Raw genomic sequence first — 27,573 nt, forward strand, 5'->3', positions numbered from 1 at the left:
GGGCGAACGCGTGGAGTTTGCTTGGGGAGAGGGAAGGCGAAAAACTGGACGTTGACCTAGTGGCTGGCGCCGACGTCCCGGGACAGCTGCCCTGCAGCCTTCGGGGGCGCCTGGCTTGGTATCGTGCCTGCTTGTTGGTGCTGTGCGTCTTGCTGGGGAGCCTGGATGCAAACACCGGGCTGGCTCCGCGCCTTCCCCGGCTGCCGCCGCAGCGGGCTGCGCCTCGGGCCCTCCGCGGGCATCGGCCCCCCGGCTCCTCCCGCAGCCGCCCCTGCGGCGCTGTTTCGGGGGCGCGGGCAGGAGCCCCCCGCCGCCCCGGCCGGGAGCGCGGCCGTGCCGGGGCCGGAGGCAGCTGCCGGGAGCCCCGCACAGCACCGCCGCAGCCTGCGAGCGCCTCCGGTGCCTTGGCTGTCCCCGCTGCTGCGGAGAGGGGCGAGGAAACCCTCCCTGCCGGCTCCGGGCGGCGGCTGCAGCAGGCGGTGGCAGCCTCGGGCCCCGGCGGGTCCCCGGGGCGGCAGCCGCGGCGCCTCAGCCCGGCTCTCGCTGTGAGCCCTCGGGGCCGCGACCTGCCCCCGGTGGGCCGGTGCGTGTCCGCTGCTGCCGCTGCTGCTGCTACGGCGCCTGCTGGACCTCGTGCGGCACAGCTGACCGGGAGGTGCTTTTAGCGGTGCCTCATGCACATAGCAGGGAGCCAAAAGCTTCCTGCAAATGCAGTAAGCACCGAAGTGGTATTTGCCGTGCAAATACGTCCATTAAATAATGAATCCATGGAGAACAGTTGTGTTATTAAAACTGCAACAAGCAAATAATAAGCTTATTATGAGGAAATGACCACTGAAGAGTTGCTGGGGGACTGCTGTTAGGAGAACTGTAGATTGCTTTTTGTTGTTTTTTTTTTTTTTTAAGTGCAGTGAAGTACTTGGTTCAATCCTATCCTAAGGCAAAACCAAAGGATTTGGTGGAGAACAGGGGAAGTCTAAGCCTTTTATATGTGACGTGCTCACTGTTGTCATTGAAAATTTGCTTTATAACTAAAAGCATCCAGCCAGTATCTTGCCAAGTATTGAGCTCCTCAACGTGCATAATGCTGTCTAACAACATAACGCTACTGCTAGTGATGGGAGCGCTGTGTATTTCTGTAGGTTACTGTTCATCCTCAAAGCACTGTGCTAAAGCTGACGGGCTGGCTGTGTCTCTCAAGAACATGCTGACACAGGGACAGTGCCAAGCTAGCCCGTGCTAGGGAGTGGGCTGCAGGCGCCTGTCCCCCAGGGGGGATCTGCATCCCTGCGTTCCCTAGGGCAGCTTGTGGTTTGGGCTCCTGTCCCTCTCAGTAGCGAGGTGGCAGAGCCCAAGGTTGCGCCTTTTCCTACCCCTGGGGAGAGAGAAGCAGCTGCAGCCAGAAGAGAGCAGGAACTACAGCTCTTTCTTGCTCTTGCACAAAGGGGTGGGAAAGGTGAAGGAGAGCGGAGGTCCCTCCTGCCCCTCTGTGCACTCTCAGCACAATTTGTGCCCTAGCAGCATTTGCAGCAGCACAGGGTGCAGGCTGCTGGTGGAAAGGGAACGGGACTGCTCTGCTTGCTTGAGTGATTTTCAGCAAAAGACTTCTCCGACTCAGTTTCCCTACTTGCAAAACATGTATAGTGGAAAGTAATTTAAGGTGAAACGTGAGATAGCGGTTATTGTCTGAGCCAACCAAAATCTGACTGTAAAAGTAGGCCAAACTCTGACAGGCTTTACTATGTGAGGAATTATCAAGCAATCCCAGCAAATCCATTCAGTCTGAGCAATGCTTACTTCCATCGTTACTCTTGGGAATATCTTATTGCAGAAAGTTGCTATTGGAAGATTTTGCTCATAGCACTCACAGAATTTAGTACACACACAGAATAAAATAAATCCATGGTAAATTAAAACATAGTTTTGCTGCAGCAAATAATTTTTTCAAAATTATGAAGCACAAGTAGCTTTGGACAGAGTAAAAAAAATACAGGATTTGATTTTTCTTTTTGGCCGAATCGGAGAAAGTTCATTGCTTTCAGTGCACTTATTCCTGATTACATTGGTGTAAGTGAGACTCATCAGATTTGTGGATTGGAAAATACATTCTGGTCTTCCTCAGGCAAAAGAAACAAATTTCGCATTTCATATTCAGCATCTGTTTTCCAAACAACATAATTTCTTATATTGTTGAGGAGTGAAAGCACAAGGTTAGTGTTTGAAAATCTATTATTATAGTTTAAAAAAAAACAAAAAAAGGAGGTATACATACAGGGCTTCCATTCTAGCTGTCATGATTATTATTTTTCTCAAATCTATTTTGCCTTAAAAACACAGCATGTAGTCTGGATAATTTAAATTAACTTTTTAGGTGTTTACTTTGCTCTAATCTAGATTGCAGCATGTTAGTTTTCACTAGTTTAGAAATCTGGACTGATATGAAAGGACTGAGAAACTATTGAGCCTCCTAAGAGCTCAGACCCTATTCCTAGTAACTTTTTTTCTATACAGGCTTATTTATACATTCTTAAACCAGTCTTATGGTAAATGAACCATGAATAGAGGTAACTGTCTTCAGAAGCTGGTTGTCAAGTACCAGATTTTTAAGTCTCTGTAAAATGCAGCCTCTGAAGTAGTATATTCTTACTGCAATGAACTGAGATTTACAAATGTTACTTCCAATAATGCCAACATAAACTTATGAATCTACTCGTGGTAAAAAGTCTTAATATTGAGGTCTGTGTGAAGCCTATGACTGGCTTTGGAAGGGATATAAAGTTTGGAGGAGTATATTTTCCTCATTGTGGAGAGATTTGTAGGTTTAAATCCCGTAGAGAATGTGTATCCCTTGCTTTTTTCCTGGGAAAAAAGACTAGATGCTTCAGGGTTCCACTGACTTCTTCCAGAATCATTCATATGCTTAAATCCATCATGCTAAAATTAGTCATGTAAAAGAAATTGTTTTCCTGTAAGTGTAAAATTTGTTAGGATCTTTAGTTTATAATTAAAGCCAGTGAAGGCTCTTTTTTAGTGGAAAAATTGCTGCATGTGAATGTCTGCCAGTGGTGGCATGCACTGGCTTAATTCTGGGGCTATGCAAAATATAGGTTCCTGAGGGCAGTCTGCTTCGGTGTATTGACTGTACATCCTGTAAGTCCCTGGTGCTTTCACATGCTGCTCACACTTAGCCTATCTCACTAAGGGCAGACTGCAGCCAGATGACAGCAAGCGCAGCATTTGTGTGTGCCACAAGAGGTAGAGCAAGTGAGTGAGTGTGAATGGGAGTGCATGAAATATTCCCTCTTCTCCAATGTCCAGGAAATCTGCAGCTATCTTCTCACAGGAGAACTGCGGCAAGAATATAAACGCTAGGAAAAGAGAATCTGTAATATTCCTCTCTATTTTTTCACCTTGTATTTCAGCTGTAGACAAGCATCTTTCTGCGCCTGCTCACTTTGCCCCACTCCAGCTCATGCTAATTGACAGTTGCTTTTACTGTCTCTCTTTCTGCTGTCAGATGAAGCATTAAATTACTCTCCTCTTTGCTGCTGCCTTTCAGCAATCCATATAGTTCCCCATCCTGCAGCCTACCCTGCTCTCAAGTGCTCTGGTGCTTCTTACAGACAGGTCTCTACCCTTCAGTGATGACCCTTCCCCATTACCCAGAAACCAAGAGCAAGGTGAGAGCTACTCAAGAGTTGTACTTGGCAAAGACTCTCCAGACCTGCAGCTTCTCGTTGTTATGACTTATTCTCTGACATAACTGGAACGTTACTCCCAAAGGAAACCCACATGCGAAGGGGCAGCTGTCTGCAACCCTCTCTGAAATCAATAGCAAAGCTGTCACAGAATTCAATAGGAACAGGAGAGAGCCCTGAGCACTGGGATGTTAAGGAAATCTAGGCATTCACTGACTGATGAAATAACTTCTCACTGATGTTGATTTAGAAAAATGGACTGTGAACAGCTAGCAACAGTGCTTAAGGTTCGAGCTGACGTTTTCACCAAACTCAGTTGGTAAAGTCAAAATACTGTTTACTTTCATGTTCTTTATTAAAATTCTAAATACTCCTGATACCTGGAGTAGGTAAATTCCTACGAGCTAGGTCTCAGACCAGATGCTCAACAGCTCTTAAAGGCCTTTCTGGGCAGCTTCATTTACAGCTACTGTATGGATTCTGAGTGTGATGATCCTGGCTCCTGCTCCTGGCTCTGCTGCAAGTCTCAGGCGTGGCCAGGGCAAATAACTTAATTCCCCAACTTTACTTTCCCAGTCATTAACAGAAAGGTTAGTTCTGTACTGCAATGAGACTAAAATGAAGAGGGTCTTTAAAATACTGAAAGAAATAAATACTTTTTGTTGCTTTATTGATATTAAATGCAGTTATAGGATGTGTTCGTCTGCAACTAGATGCATTAGGTTCATCCACCAGCAACTAAGACTGCACAGCTGGGTGACAAATCGTAGTCTACTTCATTTTGCTTCTGCTGAGCCTGTCTTCAAGCTGGTCCTCAAAGCGAGCTACTAGCAGAGCAGCGTGGCACCACGCAAACATGCAGCATATGCAGATATGAACCACAGCCTGGTTTGTGAACTTTGACAGCTACTGGGGGGAAAAAAAATTACTTGAAATTTCAAAGAAATTTGATTGCTAGGGTCAACACAGGCTATCTCTGGTAAGTGAAAAACCATAGTCTGTCAGATAGGTTGGTGATCTCAGTCCCATTCTTGAGGAACGAATATCCATATTGGCATAAATAAAATGACCTGTGGGCAGGATGGGAAGAGAGAGAGGCTAACGGCTGAGTCTCTGTTCAAATAGTCTCTCTAAACTGAGGCATCTTAGATGTGAAGCTATCGCTGCTGCTGTAGTGAGAGCAGATAGGACAAACTGGTCTGATTGTGAACGCACTTCAGGAATACTAGATATCAACATTAAAATGTTTGGAGCGTTTTGTCGTTCTGCCTCATGTTCCTCACAGCAACCACGCTTCATGTTTGTAGCATTTTTACATCACTTATTAAAACCTAGATGGAGAGGCGCTGCTTAAACATCAGGTAACGCTCCAAGAAGAGGAAAAGGTACATACAGAGCTGGTGGTTGGTAACCGAGTGTCAGATGAATGCTTTATTAGGCAGTGACCGTACTGCTTGGATGGTGTTACCAATTCGTGAAGGATTTATAACGTGCCATTGAAAACAGAGGGATTTAAACTAAAATCTTGCAAAGACTTAAAAACCACATGTTTAACTTTACACCTCGCATGTAGCTCCACTGAGGTCAATGAAACTATTCACCGTGGAAAGTTAAGTACATGTATAAATCTCGGCAGGATTAAGGATTTAGCTTGATTATCTCCCCAGGGACTGGAAACAGGGGCTGGCAGTTATCAGATGTATAGCCCAAGAGATCAGAGACAGTTTGTGTCTTTGAATATTGGTCTAATTGAAGAACAGCATTAAAATTGTTGAACAATTCTGGCTTTTTCCCCTAAACGTGCAGCAGGTTTTGTGTGGCTACGAGCTCCTACTTAAAAATCCCCTAATCAATTGAAATCTGCTTCCTGCTGGCAAAGAAAAACAGGTGCATTTTGATTTTTAAAGTAAGTGTTTTTTAACAGCTTTGGAAAACAAAATAGGATGTGACACAGTTGTCGGGGAGGGTGGACTTTGGGGGGGGGGGGGGGACATATTGAATGTATCAAAAGTCTTGAAGCCAGACGCTCTCCCGGGGTTTGTACTAGGGAGGGGAGCTCTCCTCCTCCTCGGCTGAAGGAGGCCCTGGCTGCACCAGTGCCGCCGCAGAGGCCATGAGGTGGAAGGGGCCAGGCGGGTTTCTGCTCACCCCCCGGTGCCCGAGGGCAGCGCCGGGGCCCTGATGCCGGCAAGGGGGGGGCTCAGCCCGCGGCAGCAGAGCCGCCCCCGAGCAGGCAGCGCCCGCCGCCCAGGGCGGCCGGGCCGGGCCGGGCGCGAGGCGCCAACGGCCGCCCGGCGCCAACGGCCGCCCCCTGCCCCCACCCGCGCGCGGGGTGGGGGGGGGGGAAGGAGAGGGCGTCGGCCGGCGCTGGAGGCCAAGTGGGGAAAGGGGCCGGAGCGGTTTAGGGCGCCGGGCAGCTAGAGGAGGAAGAGCGCGGTCCCCGGGCGGGGGGGGGGGGGAGGAGGGAGCCGCGGCCTCGCGCTGCGCGCCGGTGCGGAGACGGCCAGGGTGCCGGGGAGGCGTTGCGGGGCGAGGTAGGCGCTACATGGGCGGGAGCGGCCGGGGCAGCGCCACAGGCTCGGCGGCGGCGGCGGGAGGTGGTGCCGCGGGGTGCGCGGCGCAGGGGCGGCGGCCCCGCAGCCCCGGCGGGCGGGCGGCAGGTGGGAGCGGGCCGCGCCGCGGTGGCCGGTGCAGCGGGGGCGGGCGGGGGAGGGATGGGCTGCGCTCCCAGCATCCACGTCTCGCAGAGCGGCGTGATTTACTGCCGGGACTCGGACGAGTCCAATTCCCCCCACCAGACCACCACCATCTCGCAGGGCACCGCCACCCTGCACGGCCTCTTCATCAAGACCGACGCGGCCGACTCCATCCCCTCGGTCGTCGCCTACCAGAGCCGGCAGCCGCCGCCCTGCACCGGCCCCCGCCGCAAGGAGCGCAGGGAGCCCGGCGCCTCCGCCAGGGCCCGGGCGCCCCACTGCTGCGGCATCGAGGCGGAGACCCAGACCAGCGACAGCAGCGTCAAGGTAACCCGCGGCGGGGGCGGCAGGCGGCGGCGGCCCGGCAAGAAGCCCCCCGCGGCCCAGGCGAGAGGAGGGGGAAGGTCTCGGCAGGTCCCTGGGGGCGGCGCGGGGCGGCCGCGGCGCAGGGCAGCACTGCGGGGAAGGAGGCGCCGCGGCGGCGTCCTCCTCCTCTTTCTCCTCCTCCTCCTCCTCGGCTGGGAGGGCGATGCCGCGGCACATGGGCTGCAGCTGCGAGGCGCGGTTGCCGTGGCGCCCACTGACCCGCCGCAGCGGCGGGGGGCTCGCGCCCGCGTGTGAAGGCAGCCCGCGGCGGGTTGAGCGCCGTGCGGTGTGCGGCCCTGCGCTGGAGCAGCTCTTGGGGCTGCCCCCGCGGGCGGAAGGGCTCCTTTCGACCTTTGTGGTTGATAGCGGGGAGTGGGCAGCTGGGGGAGACGCTAATATGCTGGAATAAAATCTCCTCCAGCGCAACAGCAAGTACTTGATATTGCGGGTTTTTTCCTTCCTTTTTTTTTTTTTTTCTCCTGCCTGTATCTAGTTAAAATGAACTGTTGCAGCTATAGGTGAATGTTCAGCTGAAAAATAAACCCTTTAGATGGGCACACGTGTGCAGGTACCCTCGTTGTTGCAGGGCTAGCAGTAACTCCTGGAGCGGGTGAACGGGAGGCTGTGTGTTGGGTTTGCTCGCTTTCAAAGCTGGAAGGCTTGCGTCTGCCTGTTAGTGGCTAAGGCAGGTGCCACAGCAACCAGCGTGTCATCTTCGCTTGAACCTGGCAGTTAAAAAAAGGTATTTGCTCTGGAGTTTTTGTTTGTTTGGTACTAGCAGGTACCAAAGAAGAAGTAGACTCTTCGTTACTTTCTCCAAAAGTTTTGTAAGAATTACATGTTGTGCTGTTGCTTTATTTCAAAGCTTATAGTTCATTATAAAAACTAATGGTGTCGTGATCACCACTGCACCTTAAGTTACTTTTCTGTTGTAGTAGTAAAGCAGGATATCGTATCACAAAGTAATTCCACTGATGTAAATAGATCATGTTATTTTGTCATATAACTTAAAAAATTAGTGTGAACTCAAAACATAATCTACTTAAATAATTAAAACAAGAAATCATCTAAGGAAAATGTGAATGAAAGAGATCACAGGAAAAAAAATAGCCCCTAGTTAGTTTGTTTGATCGCATGCTGAGAAACTTGCAGAGATGTTTGTGGTTATGTTGCCTGTTTTTCTCATTCAGAGGCAGAACCTGCACAATCCAGGATATGAACACAAATTAAAAAGGACTGGAGTAATAATCTGTTAAATTTCTTGGGGTTTTTTGAAATTTGTTTTTAAAAACTTGAGACTAGGAAGAGATGCTTCTTAAAAAACAAAGTAAGATTTTCTTTTTTAAATGAGGAGAGCAAAATAGACGTTCTTGCCCAAGTCTTTATAAATTGTAAATTGGAAAAAAGGTTTTCTAAGGCGGTAATATCTGCTTAGGTTCTTCTTAATGGTTTATTATTTGTTATTACATAATAATCTGCTCTTATAAGCCAATATATTTGTCAACTGTTTGGTTATTAAAAGTGAACATCCTTCAGATGTTCAACTTTGTAATTGGCACTCTAATTTCATTTTGGGTAGTTTCAGGTTCTTTTTACCATTTTTGAGTCCCAAGCAGGTAAATGATGCTTTTTTTTTTTTTTTTTAACTGTTTCAGTGATGTACAGAAATGTTTCCATACCATAAGAATTAAGATCTATAAAATATTTTTATAACAATTTTGAACAAATTTAGAGCTTCTCTTCTAGCCAGTACTCCTCGCACAATTTCATGCGAGTTGATGTTGTAGTTATATATGTGTGTGACCAAAGCAAGGTTTGAATATTGCAGAACTAACATAAATACAGAATACTACTTAATATCTGTCTGTCTATAAGAAAGGGAGAAGCTTGGTGCTATAGTCCTCTGATAATGTAGCAAAAATTATTTCCGTAGAAGTTGAAGAAAAATATTAGTAATTTTGGTACAGAGAACATGTCTACTAAATGTTCTTGTTTTTAATTCTCATAGAGCTTAGTTACATATATTAGCTGTGTTGAAACTTCAACTAGCTGTCTTTAAGGAAAGGAAATACAGATGTGGGTCAAATGGCTGCTGGCATTATTATAAATTGATATTATATCCTGGTTATGTTACCGTTCAACACACTTAAACCATGCTGCTTCGTTTGGCTTTATTTTCTGTTCTAAACTATTTTTTCATTGTTTACACAATCAAGTATCACATTTGCATCTGACCTTATATTTCTAAGATGTTTTAAAACTTACCTGTACATTAATATTAAACTGTCATTAAACAAAATCAATCTGTAATGATTCCATTTCAGTGTAATTCAAATGAAAAACAACAAAGATCAATTGTTGCTTGAACTACATCATGGCTTGCCTAAACTTTACTTTTTAAGTCCATAGAATCTGTACTCATTGGGGCGAGATCAGTGTTACAAAGATATTTGGTGGAGTTTTTCTCTTTTTTCTTTTTTCTTTTTTTTTGTTTTTACGTTCTTTAATAAAAGTTCTGAATCGTTCCAAGCATTCAGATGTTCTGGTCAAGTCCTACTCATATCAGCTATGAGTAACCATTTGATATTTTTAGTGTGTGCGCACGCTTCTTTGTGGATGTCAGAAGTTTGGTAACAATTATCTGCAGTTTAGTTGAGAAAGTTAAGTAAGTGGACTTGTTAAGTATTGTAAGGTGAATCTGTGCCATAATTTGAAATAGGATCCACAGTTTCTAGTGCCTAGCCATATATTATGTTACTAAGTTACTTAGGCACAAACTGAAGTAAAATGCAGACTTTCCTTGCCCGTGCTCGCTCCTTAATAAACCCTGTGCTCTTAGGGCCAAAGAGGAATTGTAATATTCATACAACTACTGCAGTTACGTGTAGCAGATGTACTCTTCTGTGAGGGGTTGACCCAGTAACATGTAATATTTCCTGCAGGAACAATGTCATGGCAGCAAACAGTATCCTGTATCAGCTTTACATAAAGATATATGCCATTTTACTTCAGTGAAGCATAACATGGTGTGTGGGATAATACTGAGCATATAATGGTTGCTTGACCCATTGCCCAACTGTTGCCACTCCTGAAGGGCAACAGTGCCAGCTGTTCAGCAAGAAGTAAACAGTTTCTTGATAAGGCAAAAAGTGAAGAATATTGCATCTAATTGAAAGTTGGCCTGAGTAAACAGTTCTGTTCTAATGACTGAGAACACATTTTTTTACGGCAAATGCTTGGGATATCCAATGTATATTTCCTGTCTATTAGAAAATGCTAATTTTGTCTCTAGTGTGGCTCGACTCTATGTACAGAAGGCTTTCAGTTGTTTGTTTGTTTGAGTTTTCAGTAAAAATATTAATGTAAACAGTTCCCTGGTCATCTGAAAAGATAATAGAAGTTTTACCTATTTATGCTTATTCTTTAGGACTTAAAGAATGCAAATACATTTTTTTCATCATTGACAAATACAAATCCTAGGCAAAAGTATGTATTCAGGTATGCCTTCCTTTAACATCTCGATACTTAAGCGTTAGCCAAACTTAAAGACTAGAAGAGCAAACAAACTTTAAAGCTATTGTTGCTAACTCATAGCCAAGTGGGAAAGAGAGCTGTCTTCTGCTGATTGCTTTATCCTTTCTCTTTTTGAAGGGACGAGAACACCAAGTGTAATGATTTGATTCACTCATGCCATATTCTTGGTGGAAGAAGAGAAAAATCTGTGTATGAACATCTCTTGAAAGTCAGTCACAGCAAAAACTTGTTTTTGACAGTTTTCAGGCTTTTCCATATCAAACTAATTATTAGAGGCAAAACTCAGAAATAAAGCAATACAATGGGACAACTTTTTGCTTTTTAGTGGCCATGTGGTGTTGGTTTGTGTTAATTTCCAAGGTGGAAGCAGTGAGGAAGCTGTTCTTCAGCCTGTCAAATGCTTACTTTTTCTGATCCTTAAAGAAAAGGGTGGGGGAAGGCTAAGGGCAAAGAGCTATGGAGAACTTGGAGAACTCCAAGTATTGAGAGTGCTGTATTAGGCCCACGGGCCCTGGAGAAATGTAACCCTAAGCATTGCCTGGATCTAAAATAGGATTCTTCTCTTTAAACCAATGTCATGTCCAAGAACAGGAATAAGTCACTGGCATTCTACTTCTTGTTTTGTTCAAACTATGCTACTGTTTCACTGGCTGCTAATATGTTCCCTAGGCTAGACTTGAAAAAAACCTCAAGCCTGTGCTAGGAGAAATATCCTTGCTTTGTGAATCAGCATGACGAAAGTCAATTTCACAACTAGTTATGACATCTAAGGCATCCCAGTCCTCTTGAGCATGTTCTGGAGCTGCAAAGCTCTTAGAAAAGTTCTTACAGCAGGCTGAAAAGTGTTAGTACATTGAGCTATGTTACAGTGCAGAGCCTTTTCAACTTAGCTGTTCTCTGAAAGGAATAGGCCTCAATGACTCTTACCACAAAAAAAAAAAATGCTAGCAGAGAAGTGCTTTCCTTGGACTAAGCCCAGACTTCTTAAATGAGTACACTAAAAAGACTTTTGCAGAGAGTTGCTGCTCCGTGTCTGGCTTTTTTTTTTCCTTCCCCTCTCCTTCAAGTGGTGCAGGTAAATTTCAATAAGTTCTGTAGTTGTTCTGTTAAGCAGTGCTAGACAGGAGAAATGTGTATATTGAAGTGTTACAGGATGGAGGAAACCTTTTTCAAAGAAAATAACAAGCCACTTGGCAAAGAAAACAAAGCAGCCGTATAGATTAAACTTACTTGGTACTGACTCCTTAACAGAACCATCTGGACTTCCAAAACAGTTCTGGGTGATAGGCATTTCTATATATTATCTATAGATATATAGAGAGATTATAGAATGAATATTAATATCTATCTATATATTATCATTATACACAAAACACATCTTTCTTCTCTTTCTTAGTTTTCGGCTGGATTGGTTCCATGAATGCACTCAGGAGTGTTAATGTCACTACAGAGTACTGCTTTTTTCCTGCTCGTTCAAGGCAGTGCTAGCTTAACCAAACACTGGTTTGGGGCAGTGTGTGTGTGTACAGAAAACATTAATTATCTTTTTATCTTATTTGATTAAAAGATAAGTTATCTAAAGGATTACTTGGGTTGTTCCCTTATTTCACTAATCATTCACCATAAAAGTATTTGCTTCAGGAGCATACTGTCAACCTTATAGATGGAGAAGAAGCTGCTAGAGAACAATGACCCTGTGGGATGATTTTAACGTATTAGACAATAGAGGTGGGGCAAACTGCTCTACTGAGATATGCTCAGAAGAGACCAGTCCATTTCCTGTCTCTCATCTTTTTGTGATTCTGATGTTCTCTTTCTCTCTGTGGCGATGTTCATCGGTGCTAGGTATCAGCTCAAGAGAGTCAGCTGGAGCACAAGAGAGGAGAGAAGAGCTGTTGAAGACAGACACTGTCAGATGGAAAAGAGAAACCAGTAGCTGCACATAGGCAAATAGTAAAACTAAGCCCCTCTTGGAAACTTTGGAGAGAACGATATACTTGAACCATTTAGGCATTGGGAATCAACAGGCATCTTAGTACCCCTGCAGCCCACCCCCCATCAAGTCCTCTAGCAAAAAATTACTTGGGACTATCTGCTCTCAATGCCCAGAGCATCCAACTGTTTTAGCTAAACTGGGTCTGTTTGCTACTTTTTGTTTGTTTTCAACCTTATGCCGTTTGCTGTGCACAAAATGAGACCCAGCCTTTACCTTCAAAGGAGCTTGAGTTGCATCTCTTGGCAATTCCTAGTGCTCCATGACCATGCTGAATGCAGAGCAGAGCAGGTGGATTTCAGACAAAACTGACCACATGCTGAAAGTAATGCAAATGGAGAAACTCTGCCCTGTACCCTGGGGAACAGTGCATGGAGAACAGTCCTGGGAACAGTATGCAGGAGATACGTTTGAATTCCCACAGCTGAGAAGGGTCTAGAATACCTTCTACTTCCTGGATGCTTAATAATCATGTGTTATACAGAAGATGGGCACCATTTTCCTCTTTCAGAAGAGTAATCTAGTCATCCATTATATCTGCAGTAGTGGTTTGGGCAGTAGAATAATGAAGCAGTTTTAGGTTATGAATCTAAATAGTCCACCTGCTCTGCCTGTCTGAGTGACAGGCAAAAATATCAAATGTCTCTTGTAAGCATTCCTTGTCAGCTGGTGTGATAAGAACTCCCCACCCCTCCATGTACATGGGTCACATTGAAGTGCTGATCTTGCCCTAATTTCTGTAATGAGCATTTAAGAGCCTGACTCACGATAATGTTTGCTATTCCTGGTTGGGGTACTTTTGATAAATCAAAGTTTATTAGTTCAGATAGATTGCCATACCTCTTCTACTTCCAAAAGGGCACAGTTGGTCCTAGATCAGATCGCTAAGCTGCACTGTACGGTGTAGGCATTCTCCTGACCTAGAAAGTAATGCAAGTGCTTTTTTCAATAACTGTAATGTGCAGTAGAATGAAATAGTTGTCAATTTTGTGTAACAATCTCTAAAGCCCATAGAAGTCAATAGGAGTATTTTTACAAGATCCTAGTGATTTCCCTAACAAGACCTAATATTTCATAAGCTTCTTGAATGGACAGTGTAATACAGCCCTAACAAGCCACATTCATGCTGCTTTGGGTTATATCTTGCCAGATCTCAGGGTATTTTATTTTCCATATAGATCATTCTTTGCTTGTATTTCCTGTCTACCTCTTGGTCACTCCTTTTTTTTTTTTCTCAAAGACTCAACTCTGTCTCCGTTAGGGCTTTCTCGGTGAAGCCTGAAGTGAAATGCATGTAGTCTATGTCAGTTTTCTGGATTTATCTTTAATATACATGTAACTTTCTGAAATTGCTTTCAGGGAAGCCTCTTATGTACCTGTGTGGTTGCTAGGAGATAATATGTGAAGTGTTTCATGGTGTAGCAGAATTTAACTCTTTTGGGGGAGTGTTGTCATGGTAACTAAAACCAGTATTTTCTGGACTTCAGAATAACTCAGCGCTAGCAGGATTATGGCCTTAGAAAATCTGCAGTCACCTTTATGGGTATAAAAATAAATGTACTGTACTGATACCTTGTAGAATGCAGCATGTATTTAAAATGCATCATTTTGTGATTGAGACTATGAGTTCGCAATAATGGGTGCCAAGTGATTGTTTCCTATGCCTTACTGTCCTTCTCTTGCCTGGTTTAGCAGTTGCGTTTCTACCCCAGTAAGTCAGCTGTCTTGCTGTGTAGCAATAGCTGATCACTCACTTTTCTGGGAGCAATTTGTTTGGGGCAATTTTTACAATACAAGAAGCTCATTCTCTAGGAGCTCTCAGCACTCCCCAGAAGGCTTTTGGCTAGTGAAGCTTGAGTTGCCTTTCCTTTTGGTGGGGAAGGAGGGCTATCCAGAGGTACGTTATTTTTTCTGAGTGAAAAATGCTGCACAGCGTTCTGGAGGTAGCCTCTAATTCAGGTAACTGTTTTCAGCTGAGAGGAGTAGTTAGCCCGTGTGTTCACAAGCAGTATTTTTCTCTTGCAGATCAACTGTTTGTGTCAACCATGGATCCAGTCCCTCAGCATCCACATATTTATAAATTTATATCCCACCTGTACTGTCAGTTATAAAAGAACAAAATATCACAGAATCACAGAATGGCCAAGGTTGGAAGGGACCTCTGGAGACCATCTAGGCCAACCCCCCTGCTCAAGCAAGGTCGTCTAGAGCACATTGCCCAGGACCGTATCCAGACAGCTTCTGAATATCTCCAAGTCCAGGAGACTCCACAACCTGTCTGGGAAACCTGTTCCAGTGCTCTGTCACCCTCCCAGGAAAGAAGTTCTTCCTCACATTCAGATGGAACTGCCTGTGGTTCAGTTTGTGCCCGTTGTCTCTCGCCCTGTCACTGGGCACTACTGAGAAGAGTCTGGCCCCATCCTCTTGACACCCTCCCTTCAGATACTTATATACATTGATCAGATCCCCCCCTCAGTCTTCTCTTCTGCAGGCTAAACAGGCCCAGCTCTCTCAGCCTTCCTTCATAGGAGAGATGCTCCAGGCCCCTCATCATCTTGGTAGCCCTCCGCTGGACTCTCTCCAGTAGTGCCATGTCTCTCTTGTACTGGGGGGCCCAGAACTGGACCCAGCACTCCAGGTGAGGCCTCCCCAGGGCTGAGGAGAGGGGCAGGATCACCTCCCTCGACCTGCTGGCAACACTCTGCCTAATGCACCCCAGGATCCCATTGGCCTTCTTGGCCACAAGAGTGCATTACTGGCTCATGCTTGATCTGTTGTCCACCAGGACTCCCAGGTCCTTCTCGGCAGAGCTGCTTTCCAGCAGGTCAACCCCCAGCCTGTACTGGTGCATGGGGTTATTCCTCCCCAGGTGCAGGACCTTGCACTTGCCTTTGTTAAACTTCATGAGGTTCCTCTCCGCCCAGCTCTCCAGCCTGTCCAGGTCCCTCTGAATGGCAGCACAGTCTTCTGGGGTGTCAGCCACTCCCCCCAGTTTAGTATCATCAGCAAACTTGCTGAGGGTGCACTCTGTCCCTTCCTCCAGGTCATTGATGAATATATTGAACGAGACTGGACCCAGGACTGACCCCTGGGGGACACCGCTAGCTACAGGCCTCCAACTAGGCTCTGCGCCATTCACCACAACCCTCTGAGCTCTGCCAGTCAGCCAGACATGATGTTCCTTTAGATTACCTTAGTTTCCGTGAATAGAGAGTTATTCTGTAAGTTGTTCAAAACACCAGTTCATTCCTATATCCACTGATTCGCTCATCCAGTGCCCATATATTGACTATGGGAAAGGTAAAGCTTAGATTTATTTTGAAAAACCCCTCAGCTATATGGTGCTACTTTAGAAAGAGACTCAATATGAAGCTCTTAATTACTTGAGTTACCTGCTGCTTTCAAAAAACGGGTTGAATTTTGATGCAGATTCACATTTTTGTTGATGGCTTTCCAACACAGTCTCTTGCTTTGTATTCATAGTGCAGCTGAGGAAGCAGCACTGTTTCTAAAAGGATGGGAAAATTGGACCAACATCGGTTGGTTTCAGAGCATGGAAGAGTGGGAGCAGAATTTGCAGAAATATGGGCCATCTGAGCTGCTGCACAAAGAATCCCATAGATCAATCACATAGAACAACTGTTTGCTCCTTGATTTCTATGAGTTTACAGAGTACCCAGCCAAACGTGTGTGTGCAGGTATATTATAAAGTGACATTTAAATAAGAAATCCAGAGTCACTGCAGTTAGCTGGGAGACTCTGCATTAGTGGAGTCAGTAACGTCTGTTAGGAGGTAAGGGAATGAGACAAAATGGGCAGAATGGAGTTCTGAAGCAATGTAGCTATTGGAAAACAAGCTATTAAACAGCTATTTATAGGCCTAGAACAAACTGTGCTCGCAGCCAGTTTGCATGTAGAGCTGTAACCTGTTAAATTTAATTACAATTTGTTTGTTTATTTTTGGAGCGGCAGGGAGAGGAATCAGTGTGAAGGTCAAGGGGCTGATTCCCCTCTTATTTTATGCATATTTTAATCAAAACAGCAGAATGCTTACCATTAGCAGACAATTTAGCACTGAAAAAAGATCATGTTAATCTGATGTGAAACTGGGCGCTCACTCTGCAAAGTTAGCTTTGGAGCTCCTTTCGGCACTCACTTTTCCCTTTGTTCTTAGGTGGGCCAGTTTTCCACAGGGACTACTGAAGAGACTTTCTTCTCCCTGCCACTGCTTAGAAATCTGTTTAAAGGCACCGTTGAACTTGAGCTTCGTCAATGCTCATCATTTTCCTGCAGTTATATTTATAAATGTGCACAATGATTATTATTAAAATTCAACTTACCTAATCAAGCCATTGTGCTAGCCAGAAAAACAAGAAATCTCTCTTAGAAAAAGAGGGGGAAAATGAGACTTCAGAGTTTGTGCATGTCTATTTTGGAAGTGAAAGAAAGATCTTCTGAAACTTTGAGATCGAGACTTTCCCCAGGGTAGGTGATAACCTGGTGGTTTTGGTGCTATCTAGAGATGAGACACCCAGATTCAATTCTCTGTTTTGAAAGAGTCTGAACAGGTTCTCCCCTGTGAGTCCCCAACCTCCTGGGCTGTTGGCTGTTGTGAATTTCTCTTCCTCTAGGTTCTAGGAGCTTCCCTGAAATCTGTCGATTTCCAAAGAGTTCCTGTCGTGATGAATCACTACCTCCTAGTGTTGCAAAGTAAGTAGTTTCCTGGAGAGCTGTATAATTACATTAGAAGGTACCACAAGCTTTCAGAAAAAGGTGTTATATTACTTAACATACATGAATGGTTTTATTGTGAAATGTAGTTAGAGTTGTGTTTGTGCTAAGCTGTGTTGTGCGCTTGTGGAATAGGTGAGCAAATAGGATGCAGAACACCTTGCTACTGATTTATTTCAGGTTGCTTCCTGTTACCTGAGAGAATGCAGTGGGGGAAGCCAGGATGACAAGGCAAGAGATCTCAAGAGTTTCGATTTCTTTAGTTCTGGAGCAGTGGGTGAGTTGGGGAGGCAGAGGGGCTGGCTGAAGCTGCTGGACAGCTCACACGAATCTCCCCAGCACTCTGGCAGGGGAGATGCACCGTGCTCATCAGCGCCTTGCAGGCTTCCTTTAGGAGGACTAAAGGACTAAGTTGGTTGTCTTTTTTTTTTTTTTTTTCCCCAGACATAAAAGCTGAACTAGAGTACAGATAAGCATCAGGATGTGGTGGCTAGTTAGAGAAGAGGTAGATGAAGTGAAGGCCTGAGATGGGCTAAGCAGAGTGAGACTTAATTATTCAAATGAAAAGAAAGGTTGGAACAGTTGTGAAAGGAGCATCTGTCATGGGATGGAGGAGGCTAGAATAGGGACTTAAGCAAAAGGGAATAGGGCTGGAGGGCACACTGAAGGAGTGTTTTGGAAAAATGATAAGTCTTGATGGCACAGAATGATCATGAGACTTGGGAGTCTTGAGGAGTTGTGATGTCTGAATTTATGATTCGTCCAGATCCTATAGCTACACGGCAATAATGTAGCTTGCAACTCAGTGCTGAGAATTTTACATATTATAGCAATTTTCTTGAAAATACTGTTTCTGGAATTTATTTATAGGCATCTTAATGGGCTTATAAAGTAATTCAATTATATATCTGTTTCACTGCAATAGGGAATGCGTAGGAGGTATTCTGTTTTGTAAATTTGTAGTAGCATGTCCACTGCTGCCTAAAGCCACCTAATTATCTGTGCTTCTCTGTGTTTTTTACTTTTTTCCTCATCAAGACAGCAGAGCGCTCTCTAAATCTGTATAAATCTATATTTGAGAGCGAGAGAGAGAAGTATCTATTATTTACCCAGACAAGTTGAAGGCTACTAACCAGTCTGTTTCCCAGTGCAAGTTGTACATTCTTGAAAGGAAAAAAACGTCTTAACTTCACCTGCCTTTTTCCTTGTCTGGAGTACTGCTCCAGACAAACTATACTACCTTGCCATCACATTGGGACATTTAGGGGAGAAGTGTTGGTAGCTAAATGGATGTTTTTACTGTAAGACAGGAAAGGGAGCTGACTGGGAGGGTCTTGTTGTAATGAGGAGAAAAAAAAAAAAAAAAAAAGCAGGGCATAGCCAAAATTATTGTAAAGTAAAATGGGGATACTTCTAGTAAAACTTAAGTGAAATGACAGTGTTTACTCCTGGGCTCCAAGCCCAAATGGGTTATTCCCAAGAGAGTACTTGCACAGTGTATTAGTTCTGTGGGTCTGGTACACAGGAACAAATTTAATCCATAGCTTTTTCATTTGAAAGTGACTTTGTATAAATGTTGTAATTTTATGTGGCGCACCAGGTTTTTTGTGGATTCTAACATTTCTGCTCATTTCAGTGACAGATAAGCTGGAGTGAGCAACAGAACTTTCTTTTTTTTCATATGCCGTCAGTGGAATTGTTCACGTTTCAAAAAGATTTTTTTTCTAATGTGATTGAAAACTGTGAGTTTGATAGATATCAAGGGAAGAGCTGAAGGGAAATAGTTGTGTCAGTCTTGAAATTTTAAGTATTATATTTTTATTTTATCATTTTAAGTTAGCTTATATGCATTTCGGTGTTGGAGATGTCAGACTTTTTTTCAGGCAGACAGCAAGCTTAGTTAATTAACTGAAAATTTCAGGTGTGAAGCCAAGTGTTTAAGCTTTAAGGTTAAATATGATAGAGTTATCAATAAAATAGAAACTAGCCAGACTGATCAATGTTACTCTCGGAAAGTGTGGGGATACTGTGTGGCCTCTGCTAAGATCTTGCAATAAATTAGATCTACATGCTGCTCTTGGAGGTTTGGGTCTTCCCTGATGTACGTGGAACAAAGTCATGAATTTCAAGTGGGTTCCTGGGTTTTGTCCTAATACCTACCATTTTATCCTGACACATGCTTACAGAGTTTGAAGGGGGTGGGGGAGAAGGAGGAAAAAAAAGCACGTGTTGAGAAATTTTCTTAACAAAAAATAGTTCAAAACAACAGTTTCAGGCTTTGGGCTCAAATTTGTTTCTTTCTTTCCTGCCATATCAACTTAGAAAGTTCCTTTGTTGTCTATTTGCACATACACTGTTAACTGAAACAGCTGATCTACATGCAGATCTTTTCTGGCCCTCTGCCATTTTAGTGGCTTAGGGACCATCCATACAGTTCAAAGAGCTCAGTAATGAATCATCTTCAAAGAGGGGAATCCTTTTCATGGGTTCCACCAGATTTATACAAGAGGTTATTTTTAGATCAAGGATTTTTCATTTAGAGCATTAAGACATCTGTGGCCTCGCCTTAGATTTGAAAAATCTGCTCTGCGGAAAGTAATTCCTTCAAGGCCATCCTTTTATGTTCACTTTATTGCTATTTTTCATTTGATTGCAAGTAGTCTGCAGACTAAAGTCAAAGAGGGCTCTGTATTTCTGTAGCTTGCACAGAAAGTCCTGTTTTCCTGTATGGTTAATGCAGATGGTTGCCTGTGTTAGGATGATGCTTAATCACCATGCTAACTGGGTTTGCTCTCTGGGATCAATGCATGATGCAGTTTAACTATTTGAGTCTGAGATACATGTATGTTTACAACTTGGTATTTTTTTTGAAGCACGTGCAGTTTTTTGGCATATAGCACGTTAAATAGCAAATGAAAAAAGAATATCTTCAGGACACCCCTGTTTTATTTGGAAACTTTGAAAGTATAGCTGCACAGGATTCACTGGAATAAAATGAAGGAGGATGGAGACAACATGCTCATAGTTGCAAAGTGTTTCAATTTGTGTTACTGTTGAAGTAAAATGGTGTTGGAGATACATGAGCATCTTTGAGTTTGGGCAGGGGAGCTATGCCTAGAAGATACTGCCATCAGGCAGATTTAGGAATGTCTGAGTGGTAAAGAAGGACAAAAAGCCTCTGTGCACTTCAGAAACTTTTAGGAGAAATCAGGTTAGCTTTGACTATGGGCGTACACTATAAGAACGTTTAACAGAACTAGCCTTCTAACTGGACACCAGAACGTGAAGAAGATAAGTGGGAATGTTTCTGAGGTGCTTACAAGAAGTACTTTTTTTTTTGTATATCACTTCTTGTCAATAAAGGAAGAACAGTGTTTTACTTCAAAATTTAATGAAAGCTTAAAATACAAAACAATATTCAGTGATACCTCAATAAAAACTTTATACCTTTTTGCACTTCCTGCCCCAGTGCAGAAGTGTGCAATTCATACATGTATTCTGGAAAGAACAGCCAAATGGGCACGCTTTTGAATGAAGCATCTGGACCAATGGACCCTTAGCCACACAGGAGCACCCGGAGGAAAAGGCGAGTGATAGTAGGAAGTGACTGCAGGGGCACCCATCTGCTGACCTGACCTCCTGTCTAGAGAGCTGGGGGCTTGAATCCAAGATGTTGTGGAGAGACTGTCAAACTTGTCTACCCCTCTGATTATTATCCTCTGCTGCTCTTCCATGTGAGCATCAATTATACTGCTAAGTGCAACTTGGAAAGTATCAAATGTGACTACAGAGCTCTAGAGGAGCTGGTCACGGGTATGGGGGCCGAGGTGATTTTCTCCTTGATCCTGACAGTGAGGGGGAAGGATGTGAAAAGGAATGAAAGGCTGCTGCGAGTCAACAATTGGCTGTGCAGCTGGAGTTGGCAACAGGGTTCTGGTTTCTTTGACCGTTTGATGCTGTTTGAATTATCAACATCTGCTTGGGAGAGATGGGATCCACTTCATTAAGCAGAGCACACATCTTTGCCAACAGGCTGGCTAACCTGGTAAGGAGGTCTTTAAACTAGGAAAGAAGGGGGAAGGGGAGGGTTATAGGGATCACACAGTCAACAAAACAGGGCTAAAGTGGGAGTCCCTCAAGCATTTGCATGCAGGCATGCAGGAGGTACCTAAAGACAAGGCTATGGGGAAACTGTTGCACCCCTTCTGGGAAATCGGCACACTCAGATGCCTCTCTGAAGTGCTTTACACAAATGCACACAGCATGGGGAGTAAACAGGAGGAATTAGAGATCTCTGTGCAGTTGCAGGGCTATCATCTCATTGTGATTACAGAGACATAGTGGGATAGCTCGCATGACTGGAATGCTGCAGTGGATGGCTACAGGCTCTTTAGGAGAGACAGGCCAGGAAGGTGAGGAGAGGAAGTTCCCTTTATGTGAGAGAGCAGTTGGAACATGTGGGCTGACTGAGAGCTTATGTACCCATAAGCTCTAATAAGATAAGGATTATCAGGCAGACCAACATGGGTGGTACCATTGTGGGTGTTTGCTAGGCCACCTGATGAGGAAGAAGTAGATGAGGCCTTCTACAGACAGCTGGAAGTAGCCTCGCATTCTTAGGCCCTGGTCTTCATGGAGACTTTAATGACCCCAATCTGCTGAAGGGACAACGCAGCAAGGCACAAGCAATGCAGGAGGTTCTTGGGGAGCATCGATGACAGCTTCCTGATACAAGTGACAGGGAAGCTGATGAGGAGAGGTGCTCTGCTGGACCTCAGACTTACAAACAAGGAAGGGCTGGCTGGAGACTTGAAGGTTGGGGGCAGCCTTTGTGGTGGAGCTCAGGATCCTGTGAAGAGGGAGGAGGGCAAAGAGCAGGATCATAACCCTGGACTTCAGCAGAGCAGACTTTGGCCTCTTCAGGGACCTCCTTGGAAGAGTCCCATAGGATAGCATCCAAGAAAGAAGAGAGATCCCAGAAAGCTGATTGATGTTCAAGGTACACTGCTAAGGCCAGTCCTGAGGCATTCCAGACCTTGGAGACAAGAGAGGAAGGCTGGAGAAAGGAAGACTCTCCCTTGGTGGAGGAGGATCGGGTTAGAGATCTTTTGTCCAAACTTGACATCCATAAATCCATGGGCCCCGATGGGATGCACCCACGAGTGCTGAGGGAGCTGGCGGATGTTATCGCTGGGCCACTCTCCATCATCTTTGAAAGGTCCTGGAGATCAGGAGAGGTGCCTGAGGACTGGAAGAAAGCCAATGTCACGCCAGTCTTCAAAAAGGGCAAGAAGGAGGAGCCAGGAAACTACAGGCCTGTCAGCCTCACCTCCATCCCTGGAAAGGTGATGGAACAGCTCCTCTTGAAGGTCATCACTAAGCATCTGGAGGACAAGAAGGTGATCAGGAGTAGTCAGCATGGATTCACCAAAGGGAAATCATGCTTGACCAATCTGATAGCCTTCTAAGATGGGATGACTGGCTGGGTAGATGAGGGCAGAGCAGTGGATGTTGTCTACCAGGACTTCAGCAAGGCTTTTGACACTGTCTCCCATAACATCCTCCTAGGTAAGCTCAGGAAGTGTGGGCTAGATGAGTGGACGGTGAGGTGGCTTGAGAACTGGCTGGATGGCCGAGCTCAGAGGGTTGTGGTGAATGGCGCACAGTCTAGTTGGAGGCCTGTGGCTAGTGGTGTCCCCCAGGGGTCAGTCCTGGGTCCAGTCTTGTTCAATATATTCATCAATGACCTGGAGGAAGGGCCAGAGTGCACCCTCAGCAAGTTTGCTGATGATACTAAACTGGGGGGAGAGGCTAACACACCAGAAGACTGTGCTGCCATTCAGAGGGACCTGGGCAGGCTGGAGAGCTGGGCGGAGAGGAACCTCATGAAGTTCAACAAAGGCAAGTGCAAGGTCCTGCACCTGGGGAGGAATAACCCCATGCACCAGTACAGGCTGGGGGTTGACCTGCTGGAAAGCAGCTCTGCCGAGAAGGACCTGGGAGTCCTGGTGGACAACAGATCAAGCATGAGCCAGTAATGCACTCTTGTGGCCAAGAAGGCCAATGGGATCCTGGGGTGCATTAGGCAGAGTGTTGCCAGCAGGTCGAGGGAGGTGATCCTGCCCCTCTCCTCAGCCCTGGGGAGGCCTCACCTGGAGTGCTGGGTCCAGTTCTGGGCCCCCCAGTACAAGAGAGACATGGCACTACTGGAGAGAGTCCAGCGGAGGGCTACCAAGATGATGAGGGGCCTGGAGCATCTCTCCTATGAAGGAAGACTGCAAGAGCTGGGCCTGTTCAGCCTGGAGAAGAGAAGATTGAGAGGGGATCTCATCAACGTGTACAAGTATCTGAAGGGGGAGTGTTGAGAGGATGAGGCCAGCCTCTTCTCTGTGGTGCCCAGCAACAGGACAAGAGGCAATGGGCAGAAACTGAACCACAGGAAGTTCCATCTGAACCTGAGAAAAAACTTCTTCACTGTGAGGGTGACAGAGCACTGGAACAGGTTGCCCAGAGAGGTGGTGGAGTCTCCTTCCCTGGAGATATTCAAAAGCCGTCTGGATGTGATCCTGGGCAATATGCTCTAGGGGACCCTGCTTGAACAGGGAGGTTGGACGAGATGATCTCCAGAGGTCCCTTCCAACCTAAACGATTCTGTGATTCTGTGATTACCCCCTCCGAGCTCAAGAACAGTCCATCCCCGTGAGCAAAAGTCAAGCAAAGGGGGCAGGAGACATGCCTGAGTGAACAAGGATCTCCTGGCAAAACTCAAACAAAGAAGGAAGTATGCAGAAGGTGGAAGCAGGGACAGGTAACCTGGGAGGAATATAAGGCCAGATGAATATGCAGGGATGGGGCTTTGAAGGCCAAGGCCCATCTGGAGTTTGATCTGGTGAGTGATGTCAAGGACAACAAGAAGGGCTTCTATAAATTGTAACAAAGGAAAACTAGGGAAAATGTGGGCCTGCTGCTGAATGAGGCAGGGGCTCTGGTGACAAAGGATATAGAAAAGGCAGAGATACTGAATGCCTTCTTTGCCTCAGTCTTTACTGGTAAGACTGGCCTTCAGGATTCCCAGACCCTGGAGACCAAGGAGAAAGTCTGGAGAAAGGAAGACTCCTTTAGTGGAGGAGGATCGGGTTAGGAATCACTTAAGCAAATTGAACATACATAAGCCCATGAGCCCTGATAGGATACACCCATGAGTGCTGAGGGAGCTGGCTGATGTGATTGCAAGGCCACTCTCCATCATCTTTGACAGGTCATGATGATCAGGAGAGGACTGCAAGAAACCAAATGTCACTCCAGCCTTCAAAAAGGGCGAGGAGGAGGACCCAGAAGGAGGACAGGCCAGTCAGCGTCACCTTGATCCCTGGGAAGGTGATGGAGCAGCTAGTCTTGGATACCATTTCCAAGTACACGAAGGACAAGAAGGTGATTGGGAGTTGTCAGCCTGGATTCAGCAACGGGAAATCATGCTTAAACAACCTGATAACCTTCTATGATGGGATGACTGGCTGGGTAGATGAGTGAATATTGTCTACCTTGACTTCAGCAAGGCTTTTGACACCATCTCCCATAACATCCTCAAAGGCCAGCTCAGGAAGTGCAGGTTGGATGAATACACTTTGAGGTGGACTGAGAACTGGCTGACTGGCAGAGCTCAGAGGGTTGTGGTGAATGGCGCAGAGCCTAGTTGGAGGCCTGTAGCTAGCGGTGTCCCCCAGGGGTCAGTCCTGGGTCCAGTCTCGTTCAATATATTCATCAATGACCTGGAGGAAGGGACAGAGTGCACCCTCAGCAAGTTTGCTGATGATACTAAACTGGGGGGAGTGGCTGACACCCCAGAAGACTGTGCTGCCATTCAGAGGGACCTGGACAGGCTGGAGAGGTGGGCGGAGAGGAACCTCATGAAGTTTAACAAAGGCAAGTGCAAGGTCCTGCACCTGGGGAGGAATAACCCCATGCACCAGTACAGGCTGGGGGTTGACCTGCTGGAAAGCAGCTCTGCCGAGAAGGACCTGGGAGTCCTGGTGGACAACAGATCAAGCATGAGCCAGTAATGCACTCTTGTGGCCAAGAAGGCCAATGGGATCCTGGGGTGCATTAGGCAGAGTGTTGCCAGCAGGTCGAGGGAGGTGATCCTGCCCCTCTCCTCAGCCCTGGGGAGGCCTCACCTGGAGTGCTGGGTCCAGTTCTGGGCCCCCCAGTACAAGAGAGACATGGCACTACTGGAGAGAGTCCAGCGGAGGGCTACCAAGATGATGAGGGGCCTGGAGCATCTCTCCTATGAAGGAAGACTGCAAGAGCTGGGCCTGTTCAGCCTGGAGAAGAGAAGATTGAGAGGGGATCTCATCAACGTGTACAAGTATCTGAAGGGGGAGTGTTGAGAGGATGAGGCCAGCCTCTTCTCTGTGGTGCCCAGCAACAGGACAAGAGGCAATGGGCAGAAACTGAACCACAGGAAGTTCCATCTGAACCTGAGAAAAAACTTCTTCACTGTGAGGGTGACAGAGCACTGGAACAGGTTGCCCAGAGAGGTGGTGGAGTCTCCTTCCCTGGAGATATTCAAAAGCCGTCTGGATGTGATCCTGGGCAATATGCTCTAGGGGACCCTGCTTGAACAGGGAGGTTGGACGAGATGATCTCCAGAGGTCCCTTCCAACCTAAACAATTCTGTGATTCTGTGATTACCCCCTCCGAGCTCAAGAACAGTCCATCCCCGTGAGCAAAAGTCAAGCAAAGGGGGCAGGAGACATGCCTGAGTGAACAAGGATCTCCTGGCAAAACTCAAACAAAGAAGGAAGTATGCAGAAGGTGGAAGCAGGGACAGGTAACCTGGGAGGAATATAAGGCCAGATGAATATGCAGGGATGGGGCTTTGAAGGCCAAGGCCCATCTGGAGTTTGATCTGGTGAGTGATGTCAAGGACAACAAGAAGGGCTTCTATAAATTGTAACAAAGGAAAACTAGGGAAAATGTGGGCCTGCTGCTGAATGAGGCAGGGGCTCTGGTGACAAAGGATATAGAAAAGGCAGAGATACTGAATGCCTTCTTTGCCTCAGTCTTTACTGGTAAGACTGGCCTTCAGGATTCCCAGACCCTGGAGACCAAGGAGAAAGTCTGGAGAAAGGAAGACTCCTTTAGTGGAGGAGGATCGGGTTAGGAATCACTTAAGCAAATTGAACATACATAAGCCCATGAGCCCTGATAGGATACACCCATGAGTGCTGAGGGAGCTGGCTGATGTGATTGCAAGGCCACTCTCCATCATCTTTGACAGGTCATGATGATCAGGAGAGGACTGCAAGAAACCAAATGTCACTCCAGCCTTCAAAAAGGGCGAGGAGGAGGACCCAGAAGGAGGACAGGCCAGTCAGCGTCACCTTGATCCCTGGGAAGGTGATGGAGCAGCTAGTCTTGGATACCATTTCCAAGTACACGAAGGACAAGAAGGTGATTGGGAGTTGTCAGCCTGGATTCAGCAACGGGAAATCATGCTTAAACAACCTGATAACCTTCTATGATGGGATGACTGGCTGGGTAGATGAGTGAATATTGTCTACCTTGACTTCAGCAAGGCTTTTGACACCATCTCCCATAACATCCTCAAAGGCCAGCTCAGGAAGTGCAGGTTGGATGAATACACTTTGAGGTGGACTGAGAACTGGCTGACTGGCAGAGCTCAGAGGGTTGTGGTGAATGGCGCAGAGCCTAGTTGGAGGCCTGTAGCTAGCGGTGTCCCCCAGGGGTCAGTCCTGGGTCCAGTCTCGTTCAATATATTCATCAATGACCTGGAGGAAGGGACAGAGTGCACCCTCAGCAAGTTTGCTGATGATACTAAACTGGGGGGAGTGGCTGACACCCCAGAAGACTGTGCTGCCATTCAGAGGGACCTGGACAGGCTGGAGAGCTGGGCGGAGAGGAACCTCATGAAGTTTAACAAAGGCAAGTGCAAGGTCCTGCACCTGGGGAGGAATAACCCCATGCACCAGTACAGGCTGGGGGTTGACCTGCTGGAAAGCAGCTCTGCCGAGAAGGACCTGGGAGTCCTGGTGGACAACAGATCAAGCATGAGCCAGTAATGCACTCTTGTGGCCAAGAAGGCCAATGGGATCCTGGGGTGCATTAGGCAGAGTGTTGCCAGCAGGTCGAGGGAGGTGATCCTGCCCCTCTCCTCAGCCCTGGGGAGGCCTCACCTGGAGTGCTGGGTCCAGTTCTGGGCCCCCCAGTACAAGAGAGACATGGCACTACTGGAGAGAGTCCAGCGGAGGGCTACCAAGATGATGAGGGGCCTGGAGCATCTCTCCTATGAAGGAAGGCTGAGAGAGCTGGGCCTGTTTAGCCTGCAGAAGAGAAGACTGAGGGGGGGATCTGATCAATGTATATAAGTATCTGAAGGGAGGGTGTCAAGAGGATGGGGCCAGACTCTTCTCAGTAGTGCCCAGTGACAGGGCGAGAGACAACGGGCACAAACTGAACCACAGGCAGTTCCATCTGAATGTGAGGAAGAACTTCTTTCCTGGGAGGGTGACAGAGCACTGGAACAGGTTTCCCA

At 46.2% G+C, this 27,573-nt stretch overlaps 1 protein-coding gene across 1 annotated transcript in view; it reads left to right on the forward strand.

The window, feature by feature from the left end:
- Positions 1-6,243: 6,243 nt before the first annotated feature.
- The window catches only part of LOC138064494 (high affinity cAMP-specific and IBMX-insensitive 3',5'-cyclic phosphodiesterase 8B-like), an 85,343-nt gene continuing 64,013 nt past the window's right edge, over positions 6,244-27,573 (forward strand). The window contains 2 exon segments of the mRNA XM_068927345.1: positions 6,244-6,281; positions 6,283-6,721. Of these exon segments, the coding sequence (XP_068783446.1) occupies positions 6,244-6,281; positions 6,283-6,721 (477 nt within the window).

This window comes from Struthio camelus, chromosome Z (genome assembly GCF_040807025.1).
Source record: "Struthio camelus isolate bStrCam1 chromosome Z, bStrCam1.hap1, whole genome shotgun sequence".
Lineage (NCBI taxonomy): Eukaryota > Metazoa > Chordata > Aves > Struthioniformes > Struthionidae > Struthio > Struthio camelus.